Source organism: Pomacea canaliculata, linkage group LG6 (assembly GCF_003073045.1).
Source record: "Pomacea canaliculata isolate SZHN2017 linkage group LG6, ASM307304v1, whole genome shotgun sequence".
Classification (NCBI taxonomy): Eukaryota; Metazoa; Mollusca; class Gastropoda; order Architaenioglossa; family Ampullariidae; genus Pomacea; species Pomacea canaliculata.
Window position 1 is genome coordinate 14,511,692 of NC_037595.1, and position 27,771 is coordinate 14,539,462.

The 27,771-nt window shown below is 40.8% G+C and overlaps 2 protein-coding genes across 5 annotated transcripts in view; both read right to left on the bottom strand.

The window, feature by feature from the left end:
* Positions 1 to 3,041: 3,041 nt before the first annotated feature.
* On the bottom strand, positions 3,042 to 8,571 carry LOC112566518 (visual pigment-like receptor peropsin). The gene is made up of 6 exons (XM_025242736.1): positions 7,941 to 8,571; positions 6,058 to 6,351; positions 5,592 to 5,827; positions 5,225 to 5,341; positions 3,752 to 3,993; positions 3,042 to 3,488 (listed from the first exon to the last, which is right to left on the bottom strand). Exons 1-6 carry the CDS (start codon positions 8,110 to 8,112, stop codon positions 3,395 to 3,397), a joined length of 1,155 nt encoding a protein of 384 aa, XP_025098521.1. The 5' UTR covers positions 8,113 to 8,571; the 3' UTR covers positions 3,042 to 3,394.
* A 5,411-nt stretch (positions 8,572 to 13,982) lies between these two features.
* Positions 13,983 to 27,771, bottom strand: part of LOC112566441 (syntaxin-binding protein 5-like) — a 42,334-nt gene continuing 28,545 nt past the window's right edge. For all 4 annotated transcript variants that reach the window (XM_025242643.1, XM_025242642.1, XM_025242641.1 and 1 more), the window contains exons 26-30: positions 25,639 to 25,747; positions 24,654 to 24,749; positions 23,435 to 23,559; positions 23,105 to 23,226; positions 13,983 to 21,566 (exon numbers count right to left, since the gene is read on the bottom strand). In XM_025242643.1, coding sequence (XP_025098428.1) covers positions 21,429 to 21,566; positions 23,105 to 23,226; positions 23,435 to 23,559; positions 24,654 to 24,749; positions 25,639 to 25,747 — 590 coding nt within the window. In that variant the 3' untranslated portion in view covers positions 13,983 to 21,428. The remainder of the gene's footprint in view (positions 21,567 to 23,104; positions 23,227 to 23,434; positions 23,560 to 24,653; positions 24,750 to 25,638; positions 25,748 to 27,771) is intronic.

The following is a 27,771-nucleotide window of genomic DNA, read 5'->3' on the forward strand; positions in this document are numbered from 1 at the left end:
AAGAATTTAAGATTAAATTGTCCGTGTTCTTGAGTCCCTGCCAAGCTTCTCGGATGTTACCTGTACCAAACTGAGACTCGATTCTATTTTAGTCTTATATCTCACTATGGCTCTATGAACCAGTTTCTTGTCATAGGCAGAACCCGTGAAGAACACATAAAAAGAAGTCAAGTGTGAGGGGATCCTGAGGGTTGATGGAAACGAGGCTGCGCCACACAGGCTGAGTTGCTTTGTTTTCCAGAGATTTTTTCCCTTGTTCTTGTTATTTGGTTCCTCTTTGTTTTTCTTTATTTGATTTTATTCTTCGTTTAGTACGGTTGCTTATTCCTTTATAGCTCATATATTATGTGTTTGTGTTCCTGTCCCTCGTATGCTGTCCACGTCTAGCTCGTGTTCTTAAGCGCTAAGAGCACCTCCGTGGGAGTGTGAGAATGCGCTTTACAAATGTTGCATTTATTATTATTATTATCCTGATTATCGGGACATGTGACATACTGGTCGTAGGTCTTATGAACCGATCTTAGGTCACAATAATTGAAATCTCCTAAGATACATTTTATGCTCTATTTCCATAAATTTTCGATGAGCGGTCAGGTTAACCTTTCAGAAAAGTCGAAGGACTTCTGACAAAATAGCGCCGTGAAACTTTATTGGCTCTATCACATTGAAAATACAGTTTATGGTGTACATGAAAAAAGTCACATAACTTTTAAAACTGAAGATATGACAAACAGTGTCAACATCAATTTCATTTTCAGTGTCAGTGGTATTGTCACTGTCAGTGTTATGCCCAGCAGCAAAACAGTGGACAGGGTGAACAACAAATATTGTGTTTATTTTTACATTTATAAATGAAAACAAAAGTGCAAGGTAATAGTTCAAAATAAAAACTCCTAATCAGAAACTATGAAAAAAAAATTGTTTGCATTCAATGCTCCTGCACATTTTCAAAAGTGTAGATCATCAACGAGGAATGTTTAATTTTTATTCTTTCACTGAGACGAAGTTTAAAGTTCCCTTCATAGAGGGATATCTAATAATTAATTCTAATCAAATCAGAAACACCTCACAAATACAAAGAAGTGAACTGTGTGATCAAGAAAAGGATGAAGAACTGGCTCGAGAACCAATGTCGGGACATAGGACACGAGGGGACAGCAAGAAGGCCTACCAGCACAAGACATCAGTCATCGAGAACAGCAATGGCCACCTTCGCACAGAAAGCATTGCTGTACTCAACCGATGGACTGAATACTACAAAGACTTGAACAGCTTCCAGGGGAGGACAGACGCCAATATCCTTCAAAACAACCAGACTAGAAACGGTGAACCCGCAGACCTACAAGCCCTGCGAGAAGAGGTCGAAAGAGCTGTACACAGTCTGAAGGTGTCCGTCAAGGATGTCCCCTCTCACCGGTGCTTGGTGAACATCATGCTCGAACTCCGCCACAACCATCACACTTCCATTTCCTTCGGCGGACGGCCGATCTGCAACCTACGACACAGACCTGTTAGCAGGAACTAGCAAAGAACTGCAAGACCTTACCAAGAGACTGACGGACAGTTCAAATGCTTATGGAATGCAGACCAGCACTCAAAAGAACAAAATGATGACCAATGGCAACAACAAAGTAGACAAATATATGAACGAGGTAAAGCTCACTGATGTTTTATTCCAATCCAGGAACGAAGGTCGGAGCATCTGGCCCTGCAAACAGGTGCCACATGCGGAGAGTAAGCAGCGTGCCCAAGGCAAGATACGAACTCAGGACACCTGACTCTCCCTGACCACAACAAGAGAGCGACAGATTTGATCCCCTGTAGTAGATACTCAGTAGGTACACATTAAAATAAAGTTTCTTTCTTAGCGTCACTTTCAGCATTGACTAGTTACAATTCAGAATGAATAATACTGTTGTTGCTAAGCAACAACAACAACTCTTCAGTACTCAATAAAACACAGAATATGTTGCTCCTGTTGCGGGGATAGGAACTGCTGGCAAGAGGTTTAAGAACAAAGTGGTCATCTTTATGGCCAGTGTGAACACGAAAGAAATTCAGTTCTCTAAACATGGCGGAGTCCTAATCCTCTGTGGAGGTGCACAGGCTACATTTGTAGGATAAGTATCAGTGCAGTATACACAACATAATGAATCACAGACACAGTCTGTACCATCAAGTGTGGACGACAAGGCCGGCCACACAGACCTTCCTGGCGCAGCCATCGAGTCCAGCACCAGAACATCAACTGCCTGCAAACATGATTTGCACCACAGAATAAACATTCAGTTATCTCTGCCACATAATCAACTATCGGTGTGGTACAAATCCCACGGCCATGTTTCAGTCTCACTATTTCAAAGAATAAAGTGATAATGTCAAATAAATCAGGTAATGAACGAGCAGCATGAATGTTTGTAATAAAATGATATTTCACTGTCGCCAGATAATTCAGTTGTCAGTGGGGTTGTGCCATAGAAAGAACCAGAAACATGATTGTTTCACCGAACATTGCTGTATGTCACAGAATGCTCTATGAATATGATTTTGTCACAAAACTGTCATGGTGTGACTATGCCATAGAAAAAACTGGCTTGTGATTGTGCGGTAGAATGAAATGTTAAATGGATTTTCTGGCAGAATGAACTGTGACTGTCACAAAATGAACAGACACCTGCTATTCTTGACGGCCATGTTTGTTGGACAAAACAAAATCTTCAGAAGCCGTTGGATGGTAAGTGATCTTCATTACTGTTCTGAAGTTCCGACCATCTAACAGAACAAACAAATTCCGACAAACATTGAGACAAACAAATAAATAATTCTGCGGATCCCAATGGACGGCACACAGCAAGTCACTGTCAGTGTACTGACGACAGGTGCCCATACAGGTGTGACAAGGTGTGAGCCAGGTGTTTCTACCTTCTCCACCGCTTACTGTCTTTGCAGTAGGGTGGACCTCTCGCAGTCGTGCCAGACACTGGTGTTGCTGCCACGAAGAGCTGTCTTGTCACCTGGTTTTTTTTCCCCTCTTTCTCTCTCTCTCTTTCCGTGAGTGATGTGACAGGGATCGACATTGTCTCCTGGTTCAAGCTTCCACATCATGTTCTCATCTGTCTGTTAATGAGGACTGATTAACACGCTTTTTATCGAGTCCTGTCTCGTATTGCCAATGAGAGAATTGGAAGCTGGCTTACAGGCAGTTCAACGGTGTCCCACTCATGAAATCGTGTCAATCCTTTGGAAGCATTCGTGCCTCGCTGTCTTTCTTTTGCCCATGTGTCGGTGACGATAGATGAGCCTGTCCTTCTGCGCTGATGAGATGCAACATCCTGCTTTTAGAAAAGATGTTCCAGCAAAATGGTGACCCTTGTCACGCAGCCTCGTTGTGACATCAAAACAAAGTAGTGTCCGCCTGCCGCAGGGTCACCCGACTCTCTCCAATGTAAATGCCATCCTTTGTCCGGTCCACCTTAAAGGTTCTTGACCTGCAGACAATGATACACAGAAAATGATATTACGATGTGAAAAAAAGGTTATGTAGTATCTAAAAATCAATGATCATATAAGCCCACCTCATTCCATCTCAGTTCCAAACCCAAAACTGAGACAAGGTATACTCTTACAAAATGCAGCCTGGGCACACAGTTATCAAGGGTACATACAGTTATCAAGTGCACACAATTTTTTTTTCAAATTGAGTCTCTAGTCATCTGGAAGCAGCTATAGTCGCGGACCTGTGACCACATACTTGGTGCGGCTGAGGAAGGGCAGGATCTTTCGCCGGCGGCTGAAGGTGGCGCGGAAGGTGGCGCGGAAGAGTGGGTTGGTGAGGTAGAAGATGACTGGGTTGAGCATGCACGACGACTTGGCACACATGGTGGGCAGCGTGTTGAGCCACATGGGGATGTCGGGGTCGTAGATTGCCCACACGCACACGAAGGTGTAGGGCGACCAGATGACCACAAACACCGACACCATCAACAGCGAGATCTGCGGGCGGGGAACAGGAAGCCAGTCACCTCAGACATTCGTCGTCATAGCAACTCCAGCTTACGAGAACGCATGCATGTATACAAACAAAAGAGAGAAATAAACAGAACAAGAAACTCACGTGGAGAGGTCGTCCCTAATTTTTCAGTCGTCGGAGGAGGGACACACTTTTTGGGGGCCAGCTTTGTGTCCCCTCTACCTCCCTGCTTTTTCTTCCCCAACCCTCTACAACCTTCCCCAACTTGGCCAAACAGGGGAAGTTCGCTGTTACACACGGTTTAGGAAATCAAGGCTCCAGCCACCCGGCTACCCTCTTCACTCCTTCTTCATCCTCTCCCACACGTGCAGACACACGTGTGAGCATGAATACATTAGCTCGCACGCTTAATGCAGAGAAAGTGAGAACGAAAAGAGGGGAAAAAAGCAACTAAAGGCAACCGGAAAACACTAAAATATTTTGTCATTAAATAATTATACCCAATCTTTCGTGACAGCTCTGCTTAAGCGCGAGTATTAAGCCTGCTTTGCGAAGTTAATCAGAGAGAAAATGAGCTCTGGTGTAATTGCAGGATGTCTGGCATAACTAGGCATTCACTGACAGCCATACTGACATTGCTCATTATAACACCTGGGCGCCATGCTAGTGCATAGTAGGGGAAGGGCCAGAAGGTTGAGGGGGAGCGTTGGGAGGGTCTGGTGTACCCGGGACTGCAGCTGTGAAGTGGACCAGGTCTTGGTCAGTGGATTTTTTCCTTCTTTCTTTTAGGGAGAAGTTGACGGAACATTCCTCACTCTGGGGATTTTTTTTTCCTTTTGATACTTCTTTTGATCCTTTACCGTCATTTTTCCTCATTTACTAACTACTCACGTGTAAACAACTCTATGTTCAAGTGGTGATGTAGATCCTAGTGCACTTGTCCTAATGTTTGTAGTCTATATCACGGTACTGAATGAAATGTAGATATTGACAATCAAATTGTAAACATATATATCAAATACTGGGAAAATAATTTACGATTACAGTTACAAGGGGCCAAGAGAGGTCGTCTGTGCCGAGGCCAGTGCTATCTCTTGGCGACATTGTGTTAGGTGACAGTAGAAGCAAACGTTTCCTTCTTGCAATCACTGCTAGTAGATGAGACCACTTACACTTACCACTTACCCACCACGTGACTATTGTAACTGTATACCCTGAATCACCCACGTGACTTTATGCACTGAATCAACTCACCCACGTGACTTTACACTCGGCCATGGTGCTGTTGGCCTCCTCGGCCTCCCCCAGGGACAGCGTCTTGCACTTGGACTGCTTGACCTTCTTCAACAAACTCTTCGATCGCGCCACCACCTGATGTCATTCAATAAATTCGAGCGTGAAACTTGGCTTCAAGTGTATCTGTATAAACCTGTCACTTCCTGATCTTAAAAACTTAACATAATAATGTAAGTTAACAAATGTTAAGTAGAAAACAATGAAGAAACTGATTTTTTTCATTCCTAACGGGCATTATTATCTGACCTGCACAGTTTCTAAAGTGTATGTTGCTGGCTACATCGCGAGATGTAAAATCAAAGAGACGAAGCTGTGGCTAACTGACCTTCCAGTAACAGTAGACCATGACAACCACGGGTATGATGTAGGCGACGAGGACGAGAGCGTAGATGTAGAAGACGCTGACGGGAGCGGGGTCGTCCCAGTCGATGGTGCAGGACGTGCCGAAAGGTTCGAAGATGTAGGTGCTCATTCCCACCAGTGGCGGCGCGGTAGTGATGAACGCCGCCACCCACACGCCCACCACCACTTTGACGGTGAAGGAAAAGTTGAGCCTGTGGTCTGTGTTGGGGTCATGAGAGAAACAGAAAAAAAGACATGGACTGGGGGAGTCAGAGGAAGACACAAAGATACAAGAGGTCGAAGGTACAACAGTAGCTGGGTCTGACTTTACAAAACACCAATATTATGGTCCCAGCTTGTCGTCAGACAGTGAGGCATCAAATTCGTTTTCAAACAAAAGGAGAAACAGAAATGAAAGAAATGATGTTATAGACAGACAGGACACGTACTGTAGTGTGGGCGGCAGATGGCCACCCAGCGGTAGACGCTGATGACGGTGAGTGTGTACATGTCGGCCATTGCCAGGAAGAAGGTGGTGAAGCCCTGGATTTTGCAGCCGACCATCCCCCACAGATAGCGCTCCGCGAAGCAGGAGGAGGTGGTCAGTGGGTAGCCGAAGACAGAAATGCCGATGTCGGAGATGGCGAGGTTGAGGATGAGGATGTTGTGCGGCTTGACGCGCAACTTCCGGTTGCGCAGGAACATCACCAGCGTGGTAGTGTTGCCAGTCGTTGCTACGAGACCTGCCGGCAACAAACTGCACCTTGGTGACAGGCCTTTACAAGCTGGAGCTTATGGTGAGCATTTGTTATGACTTATGAGTCAAATAGTCAACTTACCATGCCCGACACGGATTATTCCCATGTAAACAAGAACAAACATCGAGCGCAAAAGCGTGAAACAAAGGAAGAACCCAAACTAACGGAGCACTCTACACCTGACTAAAAATATTGGTATCGTGCAGGTGCGAGAGAGCAATCGCATAGCAGTAACCGAGACTTTTCTGAAGAAACCTTTCCATGAAGCTATCAAGAGTTGCTGTTATTGTTACACCGATCGTCGTTTCGACAAATAACGGAGTAATTTGACCATAAAGCGCGATGATGACAATATTTGTCCGCTTCACTCAAGAAATATAATTTTCCATTTAATGGAATGTTCATTAACTTTAGTCAAGAAATATGAGTACCCTCTAAATGTAATCTTGGCCAACAGTATCACCATATATAATTTAAAATAGACTTACCCAGCTAATGGAATCTTTACTAACTTCACTCACGATTGCTTATTACCTGATAGGATGATTAGTTAATGAAATCTTCATAAACATGACATTGCAGATACTTTCTCATAAAAACGAACAGTTAGCAATATTTTAGCAAAACATTCTTACAAAGATGGACTATCGCGGACATTTCAACAACAAACCGTTTCAGGACCAGGCCACTGAGGCCGTTACTCCAAATTATCAACTAAAGGCAACTGGAAAAAGAATGAAGAAAGGAACAAAATTTATTTTTTTTAAACTTCATTAAGAACGTTACCAGTTAAAAGTTAATTACTGCAAGCCTGATTAGCTAATTATAATTTTTTTCTGAAGTATTGAGTGGCAGCTGAGATTCGCTCCAGGCGCTGTTTACAATGTATCCTTCATTATGATGCAACAGCAATTTATCCCGTGAGTATTGTGAGTCATATTTGATAATCTTGTATTATGAGCCACGTGAGGTTAGTCCTGTGAGTATTATGAGTCACGTGCTGTTAGTTATGTCAGCAATGTGATTTGTGAGTAACGTGCAGCAGTAGAAGGAGATGACTGGAGGCCAAGCTCAATTGTATGCGGATCGAGAAAGTAGTTGTAGAAGCCTGATAAATGAGTTTCATTGATTAGATATTGTCAAATGGCGTTGTGGATCTGCAACATCGTGATTAAACTTTGTCCAGAACGATTCCTAAGATTGGTCGATGTGTGCTTTCCTTATCTTTATAATTATCTTAAACTTTGTCTAGAATGGCTTTATTAAAATCGAGAGACTTGATTAAACACATTCTAGAATTTTTCACGGGACTACTCGATGTATGCTATCATTATCTTTATATGATTTTTAACATTGTTAGTTCACCTATACTGAAGAGCCAGAAGTGGGGAAACTGAATTAATGACATCTGGGGTAGAAGAAAGATTGGTCACAGTGCTTTCGGCGAGTAAAAAAAAAAAAAAAAGGAAAACGATATAATTGTACCATATGTTACCAACACATGATGACAGACACACCTGTCGCATGTTACCGACATGATGACAGACAGATTTCTGTTTAGGTGCATTACCTACCTATGATGACGAGATAGATGGCGCAGCCCATGTACCCAGCGCTGGACAGCGGCCGGATGTCGTACCTGCGCACGAGCACCTGCCAATCGTCCTCCTCCATCAGCGCCCACGTGGTGACGTTCTCCACCTCCATCTCCTGCACGACGTCGGTAGTGTTGTTGTCGCTCTGCATCCTTTACCTTGTCCTCAGCTCCTTCAAGTCCTTCAAGACAATCCCTGACCTCAGATGCTGCTCTAGCTGCTGGTGGAAACAGTTCAATTGTTCTCAACAGTACAAAACATGGCGCCAGGTGTGCTCATCGCTGTCCACTAGGCTATGTGTCACCGTCAACGAGGCTAACTGTCACTATCCTCCAGTCTGTTGACGTGTCTGAACTCCCCGCGTCAAGTCTGAACAGAGCTGCTGCCTAGACAGGCGACAGCACAGTGCAGTGAGTTTCGATTACCTTAACACCTGGCCCTTTGTGGCCGTCACGTGACGACAGGTACGCTCTCGCGTCCGCCATGGTGTTGTGGTCACTCATCTGGAATCTGATGCCACCTATGACCTTTACAACAGGTAGAGGTGTGGCTAGATGCTACAGAGCTATCTACGCCTGTAGAGAGAGTGAGATGTGCATCATGAGAAGCAGACCCCTGAGACAGACTTGCAGCACTTTTTTTAAACTTATTTTTTCTTTCTGTTTGGGGGGAAAAGTCATAGACCTCTACTTCCCATTGAAAACACAACAGACTGTGAACTTTGAGCTTTTGTACCTCCGTCAACACGTCTTCTCTTCTTGATGTTAATAGGCCTGAAGTGAATTTGTTCTTTGGCTTCGTTGTAAAAGCTAACGCGGGGAAAATTCCTCTGAAATCAGTCGAGAGCAATATGTCTGTGTGTCAAGTATGGGAAAGTTTTCTGCTGAAGGATCTCGACTTGACTGTGACCGAGTTGCTTGGGGAAAGGTCGTAGCTGGAGTGTGACCATGGTGTCCGAGCTGAGAGACTGGGGGACTGCCAGAGGTCCACACCCGCCACTTGCACAAAGACTCGCTTGTGACAAGATTGAAGCAGTTGGTGTGAAACAGCATTACATCTAATCCTCTTTCATTATGCTCCTGAACAAGTCAGCCATACCACTCTCTACGCTTGTTAATCTTTGGCCAATCAGGCGTGCCTAGCTTACCTGGACAAAACAGGGTGACAGCCTCTAGAGATGACATTTACATTTCAACAGCAATTCGCTCTGACTACAGCATTTAGAACAGATATGTACACAAGATTTACTTATAGCTGTTAAAATGAAGCATCATTGTAGGTTGTATGTCGATTGAAAACTGTTAAAACGGAAATGTGCAAATTATAATTTAAATACTCTTTCATAAAAGTGGTTTCTGCGGTCGGATTTCGTTTGGTGTCCTCCACTGCTACCAGAAGTGAAATGAAATATCAGCAACTACAGACAACTACAGACAACTACCTTTCACACCTATACTAGCACTAGCTGCCATTCATCGGTGCAGAAAAATGTTGCACGAATGAAAAGAGACAGCTCTCAAGATAGATAGATAATCGTTAACGATTTGTGCAGTTATATGACGGAGAGGAAGGACAGGATGCAAAAAACAAACAAAAAAACAAAAAAACAAACAAAACAAAACAAAACAAACAAACAAAAAAGGAAAAAAATTAAAAAATCAGTAGATTTCAATAGATAGAATTTTGATCGAAACAGCTGTTACCGGGTGTTACATATGCACAAGGTTTTGGGAAAAATGTTTGAAATATTACATGTATTTAGCGATCTGTACAGTCTTGTGTTCGTTGGAATTCCCAGGTGTCTGATGTCTTTGAATGTCTAGGTAGAGGAAAACAGGGTTGTATGTTTTCCCTTTGATCTTCTCGTTGCCAATAGTAGCTGATAAAATCACAAACAAGGGTAAAAAAAGTCATTCAACACCCCCACCAGCTTACACAATCAACTGAACAGTGTGAAACAAGCTTTGGATGCACTTGCATTCGTTGTAAATTTGAACAAAACAAAAAATATGTTTTTTTTATACGGGAGGACATCAAGCCAAGTCGGATTAATGATTATATGAAGACAAGGAAGCTAAAATAATAAACGGATACAAATATTGAGCTTTCACGATGACCACAAAACAGTTTTTCGATTAAGCACTAGAAGATTTGGCTGGCAGAGCCAAGGGCAAAGTGGTGGAAATGATGAAAACGATGCGGAGTCCAGGAAATTTGAAATAGTCAATATATATTAAGTACTTTGTTGCTCAGATAAAACCTAGCTCAATGTAAGTATATCTGCCTCTGACCAGACATCAGGTCATTGATTGATGTCAGGTAAGTCAAAGACATCTGACAGGTGCTGATACCATTCATGCTGTGGCCTGAGGTCTAAAGTGCCCTGAAATAGCACAATTCTTCTTTTCTGCCATTCTGATTCTGTCTCAGTAGTGCTTCGTAACTGAAAGTGTCTGGAGTTCAATGAGTAGTTCACGAGATTTTTGTTTTCACCAGACTGACACACTCTGATGGACATTCACACGCTACTGTGATTCAGTCTTTATTCAAACGATGTTTTTTCAAAGAGGAGAGACCGATGTCCATGGCATCCACACACTGGCGAACAAGTCGTCCTCCCACCCACACCTCGATATTTGGCTTCTCATCCGTTGTGCATCAAGTTTACCAATTAATACCTCCGTTATACCATCAAGTTCTGCCAGTGCTTTCTATACTGTCTCCTCCAGTGAGTCGGTCAAAAATATTGGAAAGTCACATCAGTAAACGATCATTAGCTGAGCCATGTCATACCTGTGTCTGCACTCGTGCTGAGTGATCACTCACCCCCTACCCTAGATAGATAAACATTTTATACCTTCCTAGCATTCCACAATTACATGTCTGAAATAGTCAAAGTATATCACAGACTTTAAAGAGCGTCTTCTATGCATAGACCAATGAAATAAATCAACCGACATACACACACACACGCATACAACACACAAGCGCACACAGATGCATATACAGATACATGCACGCACAAAATACAGACATAAAACATGCATGAATAAAACTTTGTAATAACATGCGAGTCTCTATTTGCATTTTATGTGTATGTCATAGTAACATACATATACGAGTGTATTTAATAGCATATGTATATATTTTGTATGTAATAGGATGGGTACATCTACATTATAACCGTAATGCCCTGCTGTGTACGAGCGCATGTGATAGTTTAAATACTGATGTATTTATGTAATAGTCTATGAACTTCACTATGAACATATGTATTTGTTCATGTGTATATTTGTGTGAATATATTATGTAAAATTTGTGACATCACTTAATCGGACTCATCCTGCAGCCTCTCGACGGAAAACATTTCTGTGTATAATGACCCCAAGTCTCTAGATGTGATTGCCATCGAGAAGTGTGTCCACCCTACCTTTCTGACCTCTGTACTGTGCTGTCACTGCCAAGTGTACCCTGTCTTTGTCTCACACATTTCTGACCCCATAGGTATAGTTATACATGCGTTCGCCCCTAAGAGTGTCCTGTCTTACCTGTATTCACATCAGATCAGACGAAGGGACGTCAGCTGCACAAGCCAGCGCTGTGTGATGAGTCGTTGTTGCTGCTGTCGTCTGCGGTCTGTGGACTGTTGTGTACGTTGTCGAGTGCCAGCGACAGTGTCTACAGATGACATCACTGCCAGAGGGTGGAAAGGGGGAACAGACGGCCGCTGTCACGCGACTGGTCAGCGGGAGGCACTATCCAAGGCCTTTCTTTCATTTATTTCTTCTTAATTTTATTGTGATATCCTGTCGCTTTATATATTAAAATATACAAAAAATATTGTATGTCTACCTCAGCAAGCTTAAGCACATTTCAAAATTCCTGTCAAAGGCTTAAATTAAGATTGGACTTGAATTTAAAAATAAAAGTCTGTGTGGGCTCGGTTGACAGAAAAGTGGGTGTGGCTGGTGCAGAGGAGGACAACTGAATCACAGACTTGTTATGTGTGAAGCGAGTTGGTGGATCCGTCATCAACATTGGCTGTGTACAGGGATCCCTGTCATTAACACTGACTGTGTATTTGGATTCGTCACTAACATGATCTGTGTATGGATCCTTAATTGCCATCAGCGCTGTGTTGGGATCCTTGTCACAAACATGCTCTGTGTACTTGGATCCTTGTCACCAACATGCTGTCCTTGTTACTGACAAAGTATGGAATGGGTATAAGGTGCGAGCAGGTGGAGACTCATTATTCTTAGTCAGCTTTACGTCTCATCTTTCCCTCCCTGCCTTTCCTTCCACAACCCTTTATGGAGTCAGGTACCCGTTCCTGACAACTGAGTAGACTAAGGGAAGTTTGTTTTGTTTGTTTGTTTTTGTTTTTTTTTTCTTTTAGCTACACGGGTATCGAACGGGTGCGCCTCTCCTTTCGGATGCCAGCAATCCAACCACTCGGCTACATCCAAAGCATATTCCGGAAAACTAGTTCAGTAACAATTATTTCTCTTAACTGTGGACTACAAGCGTGTACACTTATTTCACAAGTTACTGGAGGCTGGTGTTTGTTAATGTGCCACTTTCCCCTAGCATTCAAAGGCTCCATTGGCAGGGAATAAAACAAACCAAGGTCGATATGTAAGCGGATCGTGCAAGTAATGCTTTCTGCTCAAGGTTTTGTTCGAGCCACTGATGTTGGTGATGAGGCCAGTGTTGCTGGGCCAGGACCTCTCAGTGCTGGGAGTTTAAAAAATTGTGTTAATCTCCTTTAGTGCTCTAGCCAGCATCCCACGAATGTTTGAGGGATCTGTGCGGACCATAGTGGGTTCCACGAAAACTAGGGTCCCAATAATTTCATCAGGCAAGAGAACGAAATAGGTCAGGGTTAAAGGCTACAGGATATACACATACAGGCGCATTATATACATGAGTCGATATGAATTGTGATTGAAAGTATGGTCTACATGATGAGCATGTATGTCTATACATGAAAGAAATATTAGGCTTAGTTATATACTGTCCAGACAACCTCCAAGATTTTGGCCTAAGTGCAATATTGATAAACCAGAAAAGCATAAATATATCACATGATTGGTTTAAGAAAATAGGTCCATTTAGGACCAGCGTATCTAGAATTGGCTAGAACGACTCCAAATATACTCAAATTACAGAATGTTCAACAGTACTTCCTCCCCATGATTATCTCCCTGTAATAATTTAAGACATTGAAAACTGCTGTCCAGTGAAAATGTAAGCAAACTGAGATCCCTAGAAATGAAAGGTTTTGTAGACTTTGTAATACTAAGGATACAGGTGATGAATTTAATTATCTAATTGTAAAAACGTTGCTGACCAGCATAAAAATAATTGATCACCTTACTATACTCACAGTCGTAATTGCATGTTCCATTCACCATTAACCAAGAAATAAAACCCTTACTAGATTAGCTCGATTAGTAAAAGTATAACTGAGGACGGTGACCTAGAAGAATTAGTGTATGTGTGGGAGAAAGAAAAAGTGTATATATGAAGATATGAGTATGTGTATGCATCTGTGACTTAAGAACGAGAAGGAAAGAAACATCACATGACAAAAGTTTATCCATTATTTACATATGTTTATATGCTTTGATTTATTTGATTACATATTCAGATATACACTAAAGGGCTAGAAGAAAGAATGAGTGAGTGATACAGCAAATTAGATTTATTATATTAGCTGTTATAAACTAACCAGTGGAATGTGTGTGTGTGAGTGCACAGGAACATCTGTGACTGTGTGTGTACATATATAATTTAAAATCTCAATACCCCTTAAAGGGTGACAGATCAATAAAGAATATTAAAACGAAATAATGAATCTTGGTATAGCTGTTGGCCCGCATAAGCTTCATCACTAGAAAGTGTTCACACATTCATGTCACTGCAATGGTAGTGAGAGAGAGAGAAGTATAAAGTAATAAATAACAACCACCACAACATTACCATCATTCAGGCGCACACACAAAATAAACAATGAGGTGGTAAAACAAATTAATATATTTCTCATTTGGCTAGACCATCATTTGCTAGGAATAAGATTACTCTTGACTACAAGAAGTGAAGCCCACCTCCAAAAATAGTTATTGCACAAAACATGAAACACAACATGACATTAAAAGGTTATTGCAAAACAATAAATAAAACCAGTCAATAGGAGCTGAGAGTTTGTTGGGGGATTTTTTTTGTAGAAAAAGCTAAGACAGGCAAAGGTCAAAGGTCGGTGGTGTCATTTGGCCACCCCAAGAAAGGTCTGTAATAGGCTCTTAGAAAATTGCAAGCAAGAGAAGAGCAGCCTCCATGTCTGCAGCTTGTCTTACAAGGACACGGATATCTAGTCACGCCGCAACAACCCACTCACAACACGACAGCTGTGAGACTCGTGCACTGTGGCCATCACCTGTCAGTCTCCTAGGGTATGACAAGCAGATAACAAGCACCACCACTCCACTCAGTTGGCTTTCTAGTACCGCCCTGTCAGCTGTCTATTGTAAGAACGATGATGGTGGTGATAATGGTTACAATGCACAGTACCCAAGGTGGCAAAGAAAGATGATATCGTTATGGACAGACTCCCCCTTCCCCAATCCACAGAGTGAGCATGGGACTATGGGATACAAGTCCTTGGAGCTGGGCACGCGACTATACTAGACAATGGTGTGACATTTGCTGCACTATCAACATTGACAAAAGATATTGTGACTGATGTTGCATTCACGTTTCTTGTCGGCAACACCTGTTAAGCAGCGAGTGAACAAAAAAGACAGCATGACCAGTGAGCAAGTGATGTGCCTGACAGCGCCTCCTACCCCAACTCAAGGTGTTCCTGCACTCAGTCAACATGACTAACTCCTTGATGGTCAGTTGACGTCTCATCTTTCATCACTTTCCTTCGGGCATGTGATGAGAAAGCACGTGTGTGTGTCGACTGATAACTTTGGTTAAAATTTATGTGTATCGAGCAATATCAGCATACACATTCAAAACTCAGGATTGACCTTTACCCCTCCCTTCAGGTCAATATGAATGGACTCTAAACTTGCCCTTCCTTTCCCCTAGCTTTGCACGTTTTGATCCTAAGCTGCAAGCTGCCTACTGAGATTAGCTGATTAAGACATCGTGATCTCACCACCCAGTCTGACATTTAACTTCTGACAAGCTGCATGCTGGCCTGATCATACAGTCTAACACAAACAAACTTATAAATGCCACTAATATTCTCCTCATAACTTACAGACCCATCCACACCTCTACTACAGGTGGGATAACCCAGTGGCACTGACATTAAACTAATGCCCCCAAAAATGAGAAATCTAATGTTAGCAGTGATTGAAAAGTGGTATCTGAACGATGCCAAAATTAAGTTACAATGATCTGAAAATATGTGATATTAATGTCACATTATATTACTATATACTATATGACATCTAGACTGGATGTAGGCAGGCAAATGATTAAAAAAAATTTTTTGGAGGTAATGCCCCATGACCTGACAACCAAGGTATGTGGTATCATTACAGCCGAACAGAATTACAATGCCCATGTCATAAGCAGGTCATGTGACTCTGTTACACAAAGGTTTGACATAAAAAGGCATGACCTCACAATGTACCAACTTAAAATCACAAGGACATTTCTACCCCACATCAACTTGGTACAGACAAAAAAAACCTGCAGGCTGCTAAGCAGTATGTGTCAGCTAAACTCAAAAATTAGATGCTGTCAAATATGCTGCACCTGCTGACACCATCTTACACAAATGCTGACACTGTCAACCCAATTCTTATGATTCACTCTTGTGTGCTCCACCATCTCAGACCTTCTCTAATACGCCTGGACAAAGCTCACAAACCCACTAACTGCATGATGCTGCAAGTTTGGTACAAGCTGCAACCACAAGATTCCCCAAATACAACTACTTGGGGCTGTGACAACTTATTGGTAAATTGCCACCACTCAAAACCTTTGCAAACAGAACAGCATAAAAAAATTATGAGATCATAAATTAAGTTTTAGAATGAAATATTTTATCACAATACAAAATGTAGAAAAAGATAATGAAAATAAAGACATAAAACTTTGAATCAAAAATAGTGTATGAAAACTCCTGGTGTTGTCAAAATGCAAATGACATTTTCACTAACATGGACATGTAATCCATCAGCAACAGGCTTCTTTCTAAGTAGGTCTGAATTTTTCTGTTCTCCTTGGCCACTCTGCTGCAACATAGGCTTGAAATCCCTCAAATATTTTCTTAAATTTAATCATCTTTGATCTGGTACAGAAGCGACCTGCCAGCATTAACAACAGTAGATGTTTGTCACAGCACAAATTACGGTATGTGAGCTGTGCCAAGCCCTTCAAAACACTACAAGAATTTGTACCACCTTCCAGTAATAATGTCAATATTGTAACCACACCTACTTACAACTCTCATCATGTTCATACATCAGAACCTTTCAGCACTATATACAAATAGCTTACCCAAGCTACAGCAAAAATAAAAGAAGGAAAAAAGCTACCAAGAAAACATAAAACCTCCAAGAGGATTTTATATTCGTTCATATTCCAGTTTTTTCAACCTGAATACAAGCTTGGGCATGGTATCAGCAAAGTAGGATCTGAGAAAGGGTGGAGGAGTGGAAGTCACTGTTACAATACAGTATTTGCAGAAAATTAAAGACATGCTTTGAACAGCATAGGATCATCCCTGTCTTGCACATAGTGGTATTGTTAATATCACAAACAAACAATGATTACATAGGATACAAAAAAATACAATGAAAAAATCAAACAAAATCAGACTTGCAACATATCACATATTGTCTTTCTGTACAGGTGACAACATACCACACAACACTTCAAGTATAAAATTAGAAAAAAACCACTTGGGCAGGCTAGACAAAATGACATGCTGGACCAATACCAGTGACATGTGTACAGGCAGACACAGGCAGGATGTGGTGCTACTCCATGAGATCAGCAGTATGACAGGTTCATCAAGTCTATCACAAGGACAACTCAGTCTACAGACAGTGCTATAGCCCCTCTAACTGCTAGCTACAGTCCAACACAAATGATTTTATCTTCACTAAAAAATACTTGACACCAGTAACACATGTCTAAGCTTTCCAGTCCCTGCAACCTAGTATCAAATCTGACAACATTTATTTTAAACTGTGGGTTTACAATCCCAGAATGTTGCAGTCTATGAAAGTAGGAAGTGTGTCTGTCATAAGGAGAGGAAGGACACCAATCAAGTTCGAATAAGGTTAAAAATAAATAACATTTTATCAAAGATAAAGTACAGGAATATGGCTACCAGTAAAAAAGCCTATCACAATGTGCTTCTTGAGACAGCTCTTGCAGCATTATCAATGGCTCCTTTGGTTGACGGAGCAATGACTGTAAGCAAACTATTAAATGACACAAATTAGAAAAGGGAGGGATTGATATATTTCTACCAGTCATTATTTTATCAATCTGTACCTGTTGCAGCACACCAGAGGAAAAAAGTCCTTCTCATCTTGATAAGCAGAAACCATTGTTTACAGTGTGGGATTCATAACTATATTGTTCATTCATAATTTAAGGTTGTTAAGACTCAAGAATACTAATTATTGCTAGTGCTAGACAAGTGTCTTGGGTGTACCAAGAAATTTCTTATCACAGTGAGGACTCGCAGAGCTTTTAAGATTTCCTGGGGTTTTTCACTACCAGCACAATTATACGTGCTCTGTTCCTGCACCATTATAGCTATTAATTCTAAGCCAATCAAGTTTTGTTTGCATGACTTCTGCTATCAATGTTCTCAGCTGGTGTTCTTTAGAGCAGTGGTTCTCAAAGTGTGGTCCGCGGGCATAAGTCAGCTGGTCCGCGGCTGACAGTCGTCAAATGTCCGCCAAATACTTTGAGAACCACTGCTTTAGGGTATAGCTGCTAGCATCTCCTTGGCTAATATTTCTTGGGATCCATAGTTTACTGTAAGTTATAAAATTCTGGGCTTTAACAAGTAGTTAGCAAACTCTCCGTGCAAAGTCTTTACCACCAATGTTGTTCTCCTTGTAACCATTATTAGTTTTCTGATGACCACAAACTGTGTTAACTGACTTCTGGACTGGAATTCATACTGAACCACCTACCCTACAAAATCTGCAACTGTCTGTTCAAAAAAAACCCACAAACATTATTAAACTAACATTCCTTTTTTATATGTTTCATATATGACCGTTTCATATATTTTAATGGGTAAACTAAACTAACAGATTAATAAGCTTGAAGTCCTGATGCCACCTTAATCAACTAGCTTCGGTGGTTTCTAGTGTCAGTATTAGTCCTGGGCTCTTGCTATCAATGGCTCCTTGCCCATGACTTGGGCTGCCTGCTATCATCTGGGACTTGCTGATTCAAGGTCTGGGCATCTGCTCTATCACTCTTAGTCATTCCTATGCTACCACAGTTGTTTTGTTGCGTAACCCTCCTTCGCTTTCAAAGGTTTTAACTGTTGGTAATCGCAACTTTTCCATTTTGCTTTAAAGAAAGGTATGGTTATCATCTTTGCATTATAAAATACAAATATCATTGACGGAGCATGTTTTTAAGACTCAAAAATTAAAAGTAAATACAGGAACAAAGATTAACACATTAGAACAGCATTCTTAAATGCAACTTATGATAGAAGTGAAAACAGACTTATCTCCACCTAAGTAACTTTTCCAGTAAACAATGCCAGGACTGTTTATGACTGTTTACAATCATTGCAGACTGCATCCCATTTACAGCCTCATGTTCACATCTTACTGTGACGCAGGTGGTGTGTTAACTGCAAATCCCCTTCACACCTCTCAAGTTAGTAGAATGGACAACAGCTTTGTTCATGAGACTTATCAACCAGGAGAATGAAGAATCAATTGGATAACAGATGAGATTTTTTTTTAAAGTATCATATGACTGGATACACTGTTCTTCACACGCCCAAAAAAAGCCCCATTAGCCCCAAGGATTTTGTTTCCATGCATCTCATTCTTTTTTAACTGTAGTTTTAATTCTCTATTTATTTTCATCACTTTGAAAGGAGAATTTATCAAATATGTACTGTTACTGTAAATTACTGCCAGACTGGGCTGTGTCTCAGCAAAGTTTTGTAAGATTCAGACAATGGTCAGCAAACAGCACAGTTCAGTAGTCAATGTAAGGAGAAAAGTGAGAGAAACACTGAGAATGAACGTGTGCAACCTGGAAAGATGGGGTTTGAAGCCAACACAAATAGCTAACAACTAATCATTCCACTAGTTGTCATAAAATAATGTAGATATCACAACAAAGAATGTGCACAGTATCAGAACATCTTGAGCAAAGTTAGAACACTGAGTTGTTTTAAATTATTTTTGAAATAAGACAAATATTTTATAACAGTATTTTCACATGTTGGCTGATACTTTTTCTTTGGAAGGGTGGGTGGGTGGGGAGGCTAAACTTGCTAAGAATCACAAGAGAGATGTACTTCTAGTCAAAATACTATTTACCACATACAGAATAACCTGTGTCTAGAAACTGAGGCACAGTTTTGTCAAACAAATATCACGTCATAGCAACACATGTAGGAAAAGCAAAAATGGAGAGTGTTAAGTAGCAACGCAAACTAACAATATTTCATTTGTGGACAATCAAGGGAGATAATATAACTGTGCATGTATGAACACCCAATGGCACCCATATGCATGCGCACACACACACCAGACATATATTCCAGGTGAGGTTATAATCATGCCTCACCTACTTGATGACAGGGCAGCACCTAATACCAAACGTTTATAAATAAGATAAGAGGACAGGAGGAAGAGAACAGGCAAATATACAGCAATAAAACCTTTAGAAATATACAATATATATATCTACAAATTATACAATCATTTGCATTTCAATCAACTGACAGCAAACCTTTCAACAATCTTTATGGCAACATTCTCATACTATAATCAAACTATTGGTCTCTGTAGGAATGTTACACAGGCACCCACCCCCTCTTGAATTTCACTAAGGAAACAGCCAAAATACAAAACATACCCGCCCTTAAAACAAGAGAAAAGTAACATAAAGATGCTTAAAAATCTGCTAGACAGCTGTTCCTCTGAGAACAGGCTATCAAACAAATCTGATTTCATACATCTCCATCCCTGTAGGTTACATCATCCAATACAAGCAGTTTTCAAATTGATAAAAGACTATTTTCAACTACTAACTACTACATTCCAATGCTGCTAAAAGTGTTCAAAATTCATCTGAAGCAATCCGCAAATATCGGATTCATAGAATCTTTCAAGTCAGTTTCTTAAAGAAGTCCCAACTCTATCAAAAGCTTTTGCTGGTGTTAAAAAAAAAACATACAGGCATGAATTTTTTATTTTTACATGGTAGGAAGTGGGGAATCACAACTGGCAACCTGGTAACCAGTGCATGTTTTTATAGGTGCATGCTTTCTCTCTTTCTCTCGCACAAAGACCATTCAACCTAAAAAAAGGGAGGACCTGTAGCTGAGGATAAAAGAATACATATATAAATATTACTTAGAATGCAGATAAGACAAAACCTTGCAATGAATCTTGTCTAGCAAGAGGGAATGTGATGGGCTGTGCAAGTATTAAAGTTTGCTGTGACAGGTTCAGCAAGTATTCAAGTTTGTTGTGACACTGGGGTACAAAGCCACAGTGACACTCACAAGTGTTGTCGACAATAACTGGTGATATGAGTGGTTCTTGTGGCAGAATGAGAGGCATGGAAAGAAAGAACATCACAGTATGATTCAGCTCCTTCTGCAGCAAACAAAGCTCCAGCCAAGTAGCAGGACACAGTATGTAAGAAGGGCAGCATTCAGCCTGCAGACTCTACTATGTTCACATAGGTCTCCTCACTGACTCTCTCACCACTACTACCACTAAGGACAGCAGCTTAACAGGATGCATGACAGACCAGACAATGTGCTCTGGAGGTCAGACAACATGAATATTGCACTCTTCACTTTCTCCTCTTCACCATAAATTGTTTTTTCAGTGGCAGATTGTTACCTCTTGCTATTACATTGGATTTTTTCCTTTAAAAAAACTTTCTTCTGCCAATTTTCTCCATAAGCGCACATGTGATGACACTTTTCCTGACTTCTCATGGGCTGAGGCCTGAGTAAAGAAACAAGCCTAGCCTTCTAACAGCCACAGACTGTTGCAGTTTAGCTCTATCCATTTAGGAGATCTGCTTCCTTTAAGCTGGCCAAGTATGATGGCCCTCCTTCCACAATGTCCACACACCCACACTACTGCAGGAGACACTGCCTTAGCAAGTGGACGCCTCAGTGGAAATTTGATCAGGCCGGGTGAAGGTTTGGAGATGCATGGCAGCTGATAGTCCCACCTCATAGGTGTTGAAGCCAAAGTTCTAGAACTGATACCATTTTTTATCTTTGTATCTGAGCATTATCTGGTGGGCTACCTGGGCAAAGTTCTCAGCTTGGTTCATCATCTGTGCTGACCGATCATCTAAGTCCCCAAGCTTCTCTCCACGTTCTGTCACCAGCTGGAACATACAACCATTATCACTATCACATTTCCTGATACCTTCTGCTAATTTCTCTACCAGTTTTAACTCAAGTAATCATCAATAATAGTAATTCACAATAATTTGATCCCCATGTTTCTATGAAAATATAATGGTAAAGGAATTTATTAAAACTGATAAGTTGGTGAATCATGAAAAACTCAAATTAACCACCTAGAAATCAATGAAGAAAAGCCAAAGGAATGGTAACATTTTTATGAGAACAAAGTATTTATAAATGGTGAGCTGACAAATCATGTCATATGAATTCAAATTATAAGGACCTCTCATTATGTGAATCTAAATTTATTATCGGGTGTGCCAGCAGCATTTCACCTCTTGAGCCAGTTCAAAAGGAGTGGCATCCAGCAATTCTATCATGCAGATACTGAAAGAATTCTGTTTCTCAGTCAGAATAATATTTATGGGCAAAGAGATGATTCTGAAATATACTTTTGCAAACTGTTGGCTGTGATCCACTCTTTCTATCCTCCAAATAACAAAAGTCTTTAACAGCCATAACTTGACTAGCCCAGTCACCTGTCAATGTCTGGACCACCACCAATATCAAGACCACCACACTCACCCCAAATCCGAGCCTTTCCTACCATCCCTCAAACAGGCATGTCCCTAAACTGTTCCCTCAACCAATAACTGTTACTGTTAAATGCCTCATATTTACGTCATGCTCCATATTTCACAGTAACATTACAAAATAATCAGATGCATGCATTATAGATTGACTGTAATGTAACAATGTTAGGGAAGCCAGGAGTAAAACTATTCATAAAAAAAAATAAAACTATAATCTAAGATTTTAATATGAAAAAGAATCGTTAAAAAAAGCCTTTCCAGCAAACTGGTCTACCATAGAGTGATGCCCATTTGCCTAATTGGCTAGAGGAGGCAGGGCTCTGTTCTATTTTTGTCTTCTCTGATGCCTTCCTTGTAAGATTTTGTTTGTGATTTTGATTTTTGGTGGGCCTACCTTTAAGCATTTGGAATGTGGTGTCTCTTCTGTGTCAGTGGCTTTCTGTTCCTTTTCACCATCCAAAGTTCACAATCAGTGCTCTTGTATGGGCTTCGTGTATGCTTGACCTCTGTTCATTGGTGAACTTTTGCATGTGCTGGGGTTCATCATTCCAATGAGACTTGTGTCGTCTGTAAGATTTGTTGCATATGCCATGGAGTGTATTCTGGCTTGTATGTCATGTTTGATATTTGGGTTGCAGATTGTGGTTTGTGGTGTAAGTGGATGCTGGCCTTTGGCGTGGAGTACAGTTGCCTCAACACCGACATTTAGTCATCACCTTATTTTGACATCACATTACCTTCTGTCATTTATGAAGCACCTTGAGCTTGTCCAAAGACAAGGATAAGGTGCCATATAAGTGAATGTTTATTGTTATTATCTTCAGTTCTTAAAGGAAAGCATGTAATTACTGTAAAACGTTATTCACCCATAACCAGGAAAAGATGCTAAAATTTTAAGGATAGAAGTAAAGAAAGGTACTGACCATCCGAGTACGTGCAAAATCCCCGCCCACTGCACCAGCCTGCTGATGAAGCTGCTGCATACCCCCTGCCCCTGGAATGATCTTGGCAAGTCCTTTGGATGCCTTGCCACTTGCTTCACCAACTATAATCAAGACATTTAATCAGCATGTACACCAATTATCATGAAAAAAGCATCTACCCTATCATAAAGTCACATATAATAAGTCAATAATATGAGATGTCAGCAGTCAACATACAAGTTGTTGGAGCCTGTCATTGCTGAGCTGTCTGAGAAAGTTAAAAAGTGAACCCAAGTATACTTGCATGAAGTGTAAGTATGATATACTCACATAGTTCTTCGCGGTCCAGCCCTGAAGGACCACCACCAAAGAGATTTTTAAAGAAGCCTTGCTTTGGAGCTTCTGGTGTGTCACATGGCAGGAAAAGATCGCCAAGCATTTCACTGAGGTTCTCCCTGCAACAGGCAGTTCATATCTTGCTCTCACTGCTACAAATAACCTATTCTCTCAACAAAAAACAATCTGTATGGCCATCTCAATAACTGATTCTCTAATGCTACAGTCTATAGTCTCGATGAACAGTAATGTCCCTTAGCCTAGCTGGCTCAAGGGTGACTCCTCTCCCTCACTTTTCATATTTGTCCGTGAAGTTTTGTGTCTAATGTTCATCAAAACATTTGTTATGATATTTAATTGCTAAGTTCCTGGATGGATTTCTGTGTCTGCACTACTTTTCATCTTTTCCTATCCCATTTTACTGATTTCTACTGTCATATCAATGCCATCTTGCCATTACTTAGATCTGAGCATCAGCAGTGTGGACCTCAAACTCTGACTGCTTGCCTCCAGCTGATATCTCCAGGAAGCTCAGTAAAATATGCTGCTCAGACTAATCTGACTGATGCTGGAAAAGGTTAACTTGTTTTTAATGCCTTTGAGCTGACTACTGTACTTATGTCTTATGTCCACACTTCTCCATGACCTGACTACCATCTTCCTTAAAACCAGTAGCTGGTAAAGAGTGACAAGAGACTAAAGAGACAAAAGTTACATCAGAAAAATCAATAACAAAGCATTGTGCTTGTTCCAAATCTCAACTGTCGCATTCTTCACCTTCAAGTCAGCCTTACAACATAGCCTTCCCACCACTGGCAGAAAACAAGGTGAAGCTCACTCTCAACATCACTGAGTTATCATCATCAGAAATGCTCATGCAGATTGACAGTGTGGCCTGTGCCTATCAGTTATAGACTGTGACAGGCGAAGGTCACAAATATTCAGCGATTCTGGAACTGTTTTTGAGACCACCATCCATTCTTATTATAATTATTTGCTTTTCTTTTTAGTAAAGCACTTTGAGCCTGCCTTTAATGGTGGGAAAAGGTGCTACACAAATAAACATATTATTATTATTGATCATTGTCCCTGTAATATTAATCATGGATTTCAAAATGACAATTTCAAAAACAGTTTTTCATATTTTCAAGATAATACATGCAAGTGTGCGTCAGAAAATAAAATTAACTTATCAAGAACAAAAAGGTCTTACGCAATTTCTGCTGAGTATGTTATCTTTTGCACCTCAGTTGGAGAACACAAGTAAAGTGCATGTCCATTGTTACTGAAGCAGAATGTGCGTGCCACTCTGCAACAGACAAACCATCATTGACATAGACACCATGGTACTACTACAGGCATGGTGATATTCTTAAAAATTTACAACCTGCTGACTCAAATCAGTTCACATCTACCTTGGAAGAGTTAATAAAAGATCTGATCGGAATTTTTCATATATTTTGATGTCATATTCACATGCATATCAAGCACATCATTTAGTGAAAACTACACTGAAAAGTTCACCTATTTACATTTTTAATTAGCATTGTTTACTGCATTCAGATAGTGTTTTTAATCATTCTATTTATATGTCTGCGATTTATTTTGCCCCTTTGTTAAAAAAAAGATTCTGGCTCTTGGATCCAAATATTTTAATTGTACAAAACAGCAGAAATTTAATAACAAATGTTAAACAAGTGTTTAATAATAATAATTAATGATTTATATAGCGCTGAATTATGCTTGTGAAGGAGCATGCTTGAGAAAATAACAAGATATGGACGATATATGAAAAAATGGGAGGAGCAACATTAGTATTAACAATGTACTAAAAGACAAACATAGAAGATGCAAAGAGGAACTGGGGAACAAACTGTGACGACTAGTGAGTTACATTCATTTACAGAGAGAAAGGAGTGAGGGAAACAGTCACTGAAAACCTTCATAGATGTGAAGCAGGGTAGGTATTGGGAAGTGATGTCACCATGCTAAGTCTAGTCTTTTGATTCATTTGTTCAACAATTTCTTGGACAATGTGCAGTTAGTCATCTGGCACTGAAGTTTAAAATGAAGTCTAAATGAAGCATTTGAACACAAACTTTAAGCACCCACCTTCTCTTGTTTCATAACTACTGTAAAGATGAGCTCTCTCTCACACACACATATTTATCTATATATCAGTAAAAATGTAAATATACCTGTAGTCTGTAAGAGGAAGAAAATCCTCATCATAAAGAGGCTTGAGGCTAGGCAGGCTGAAGGCCATTATGTGACCATTGGCAACATAACACATCAGGCACACACTGTCTGCAAACACACGCAAAATCACTGCTGAGGAAATCACTGTTTCTTTGTCATTTGACAAGTTAATATTCTACACCAGTTAAGAGTTCCAAGTTTCAACACTTATTCAAAAGTCTTGCCACTTTCTCTACCTCACCATACCAAAATATGCATCAATTTTGCTGAATATTTCATAAATGCTTTGTGAAAAAGGCATCTGATCATATCTGAAAAGTGCAGATGAATCTAAGGAAAAATAGGTCACAATACATGAATTTCGGAAACTCTTCTCACACTGTCAACAAGAAAGAGACTTACATTCAAATACTTTATAGAAATGTAAGTCTGAGAGTAAATTCTTCTTCTTTGACTGTACCAGATGATACACACATAAATATTTTAATTTCAGTGGCTCGAGACATGTACACAGGATGCAAGCACCCTAATAGTCTGTGTTTTGACATGGGGTTGCACCAGTTTACCAGAAAAATCAATATGGGCAACCTGAGTACCTCTGTTAGCAAAGCTACTCGTCCTCATGAGTTTTAAATTTACTATTCTGTAAATCCAGTTTAAAAACGGTAAATGATAGAGTGCAGCCCTATGAAGGCATAACATCAAAAGAGTCTAGCAGCTTCAAACAGCAAAAAAGAAGACCTTCAAATTTTTTAGATATGGAAAGGAGAGCATGAAAAACATTCACTATGAATTATGCAACAACAGTATCTTCTCTTGAAAACAACTGTTAAATCTCAGCATGGGCTGTTAAAAATGATGAGAGTTCTGTCCCTTTGCCTAACAGGCTGAGGGGATTGGCTCTCCTTGATTTTATTTATATTTTGTGGTCGTGCTTTGATTTGAATAAAAGTGTTGGACCTTCATGTTTACATGTGCTTCTGCTGCGTTTTCTTCCTCTTCTGGTTAGAAACAGGACTGTATGTAATGTTATTTTGAAGTGCGAACTATTTGAATATATTGACTAGATTCCACTCCGCCATGCTTCACTCGCTGCGGCAGTGACCTTGAGCTGAAGGAATAAACTGAAGTGATGATCACACTGGTTTTAGTACAGCGATTTCAAATCCCAAGTTGACATGGAGCTCACAGACCCCTTTAACATCAGTACTGGGGTGAAGCAGGGCTGCATTTTGTCGCCGTTCCTTTTCATCCTGGCCATGGACTGGATCATGAAATCTTCCACCGGCAGTGAGAGGAGAGGGGTCAGATGGACCATGACTATGACAGCAACAACAACGCTGGAAGACTTGGACTTTGGTGATGACATTGCCCTGCTGTCACAGCGCCACCAAGACACACAGGAAAAAAACAAAGGCCTTCTCAGAAACAGCTGGAAACCTTGGCTTGAAGGTCAGCACAAAGAAAACGAAAAGTATGAGAGTGAACGCCAGAGTCCAAGACAGCATCAAACTAAATGGAGAAGAGACTGAGGAAGTTGACCGTTTCACCTATCTTGGGTCCAAAGTGTCAAACATCGGGGATGCGGAGGTGGAGATTCGAGCCTGACTAGCGAAAGCCAGCCAAGCCTTTGCCTCACTCAGGAGCACATGGAAGGCAAAAAACATCAGCCAGAAGATCAAGCTGAGAATCTTCAAGTCAAATGTGATCAGCACCCTCCTTTACGGATCCGAATCATGGAAGATGACCAAAACCATCAGTAACAGGCTTGACGTCTTCCAAAACAGATGCCTCAGGCGCATACTTAACATCTTTTGGCCAAATACTATCACCAACAAAGTCCACCGAAGAACTGAAACCGAGTCCATCACCACGCAGGTTCAACAAAGGCGTTGGTGATGGATTGGACATGTGCTCCGCCAGCAGACAGCAGCTTTCCAGTCGCCCTATGATGGACTCCAGTGGCCGAAGAAAACAAGGCCACCCAAAGGAAACTTGAAGAAGAACAGTGGAAAGGGAGATGAAAGGAAAGGGCTGGACATGGGGTCACCTGGAGCGGGTTTCAGCCAACTGACATCAGTGGCAGACTCTGGTTGAGGCCTTATGTGCAACCTGATGCACAAAGAGGAATA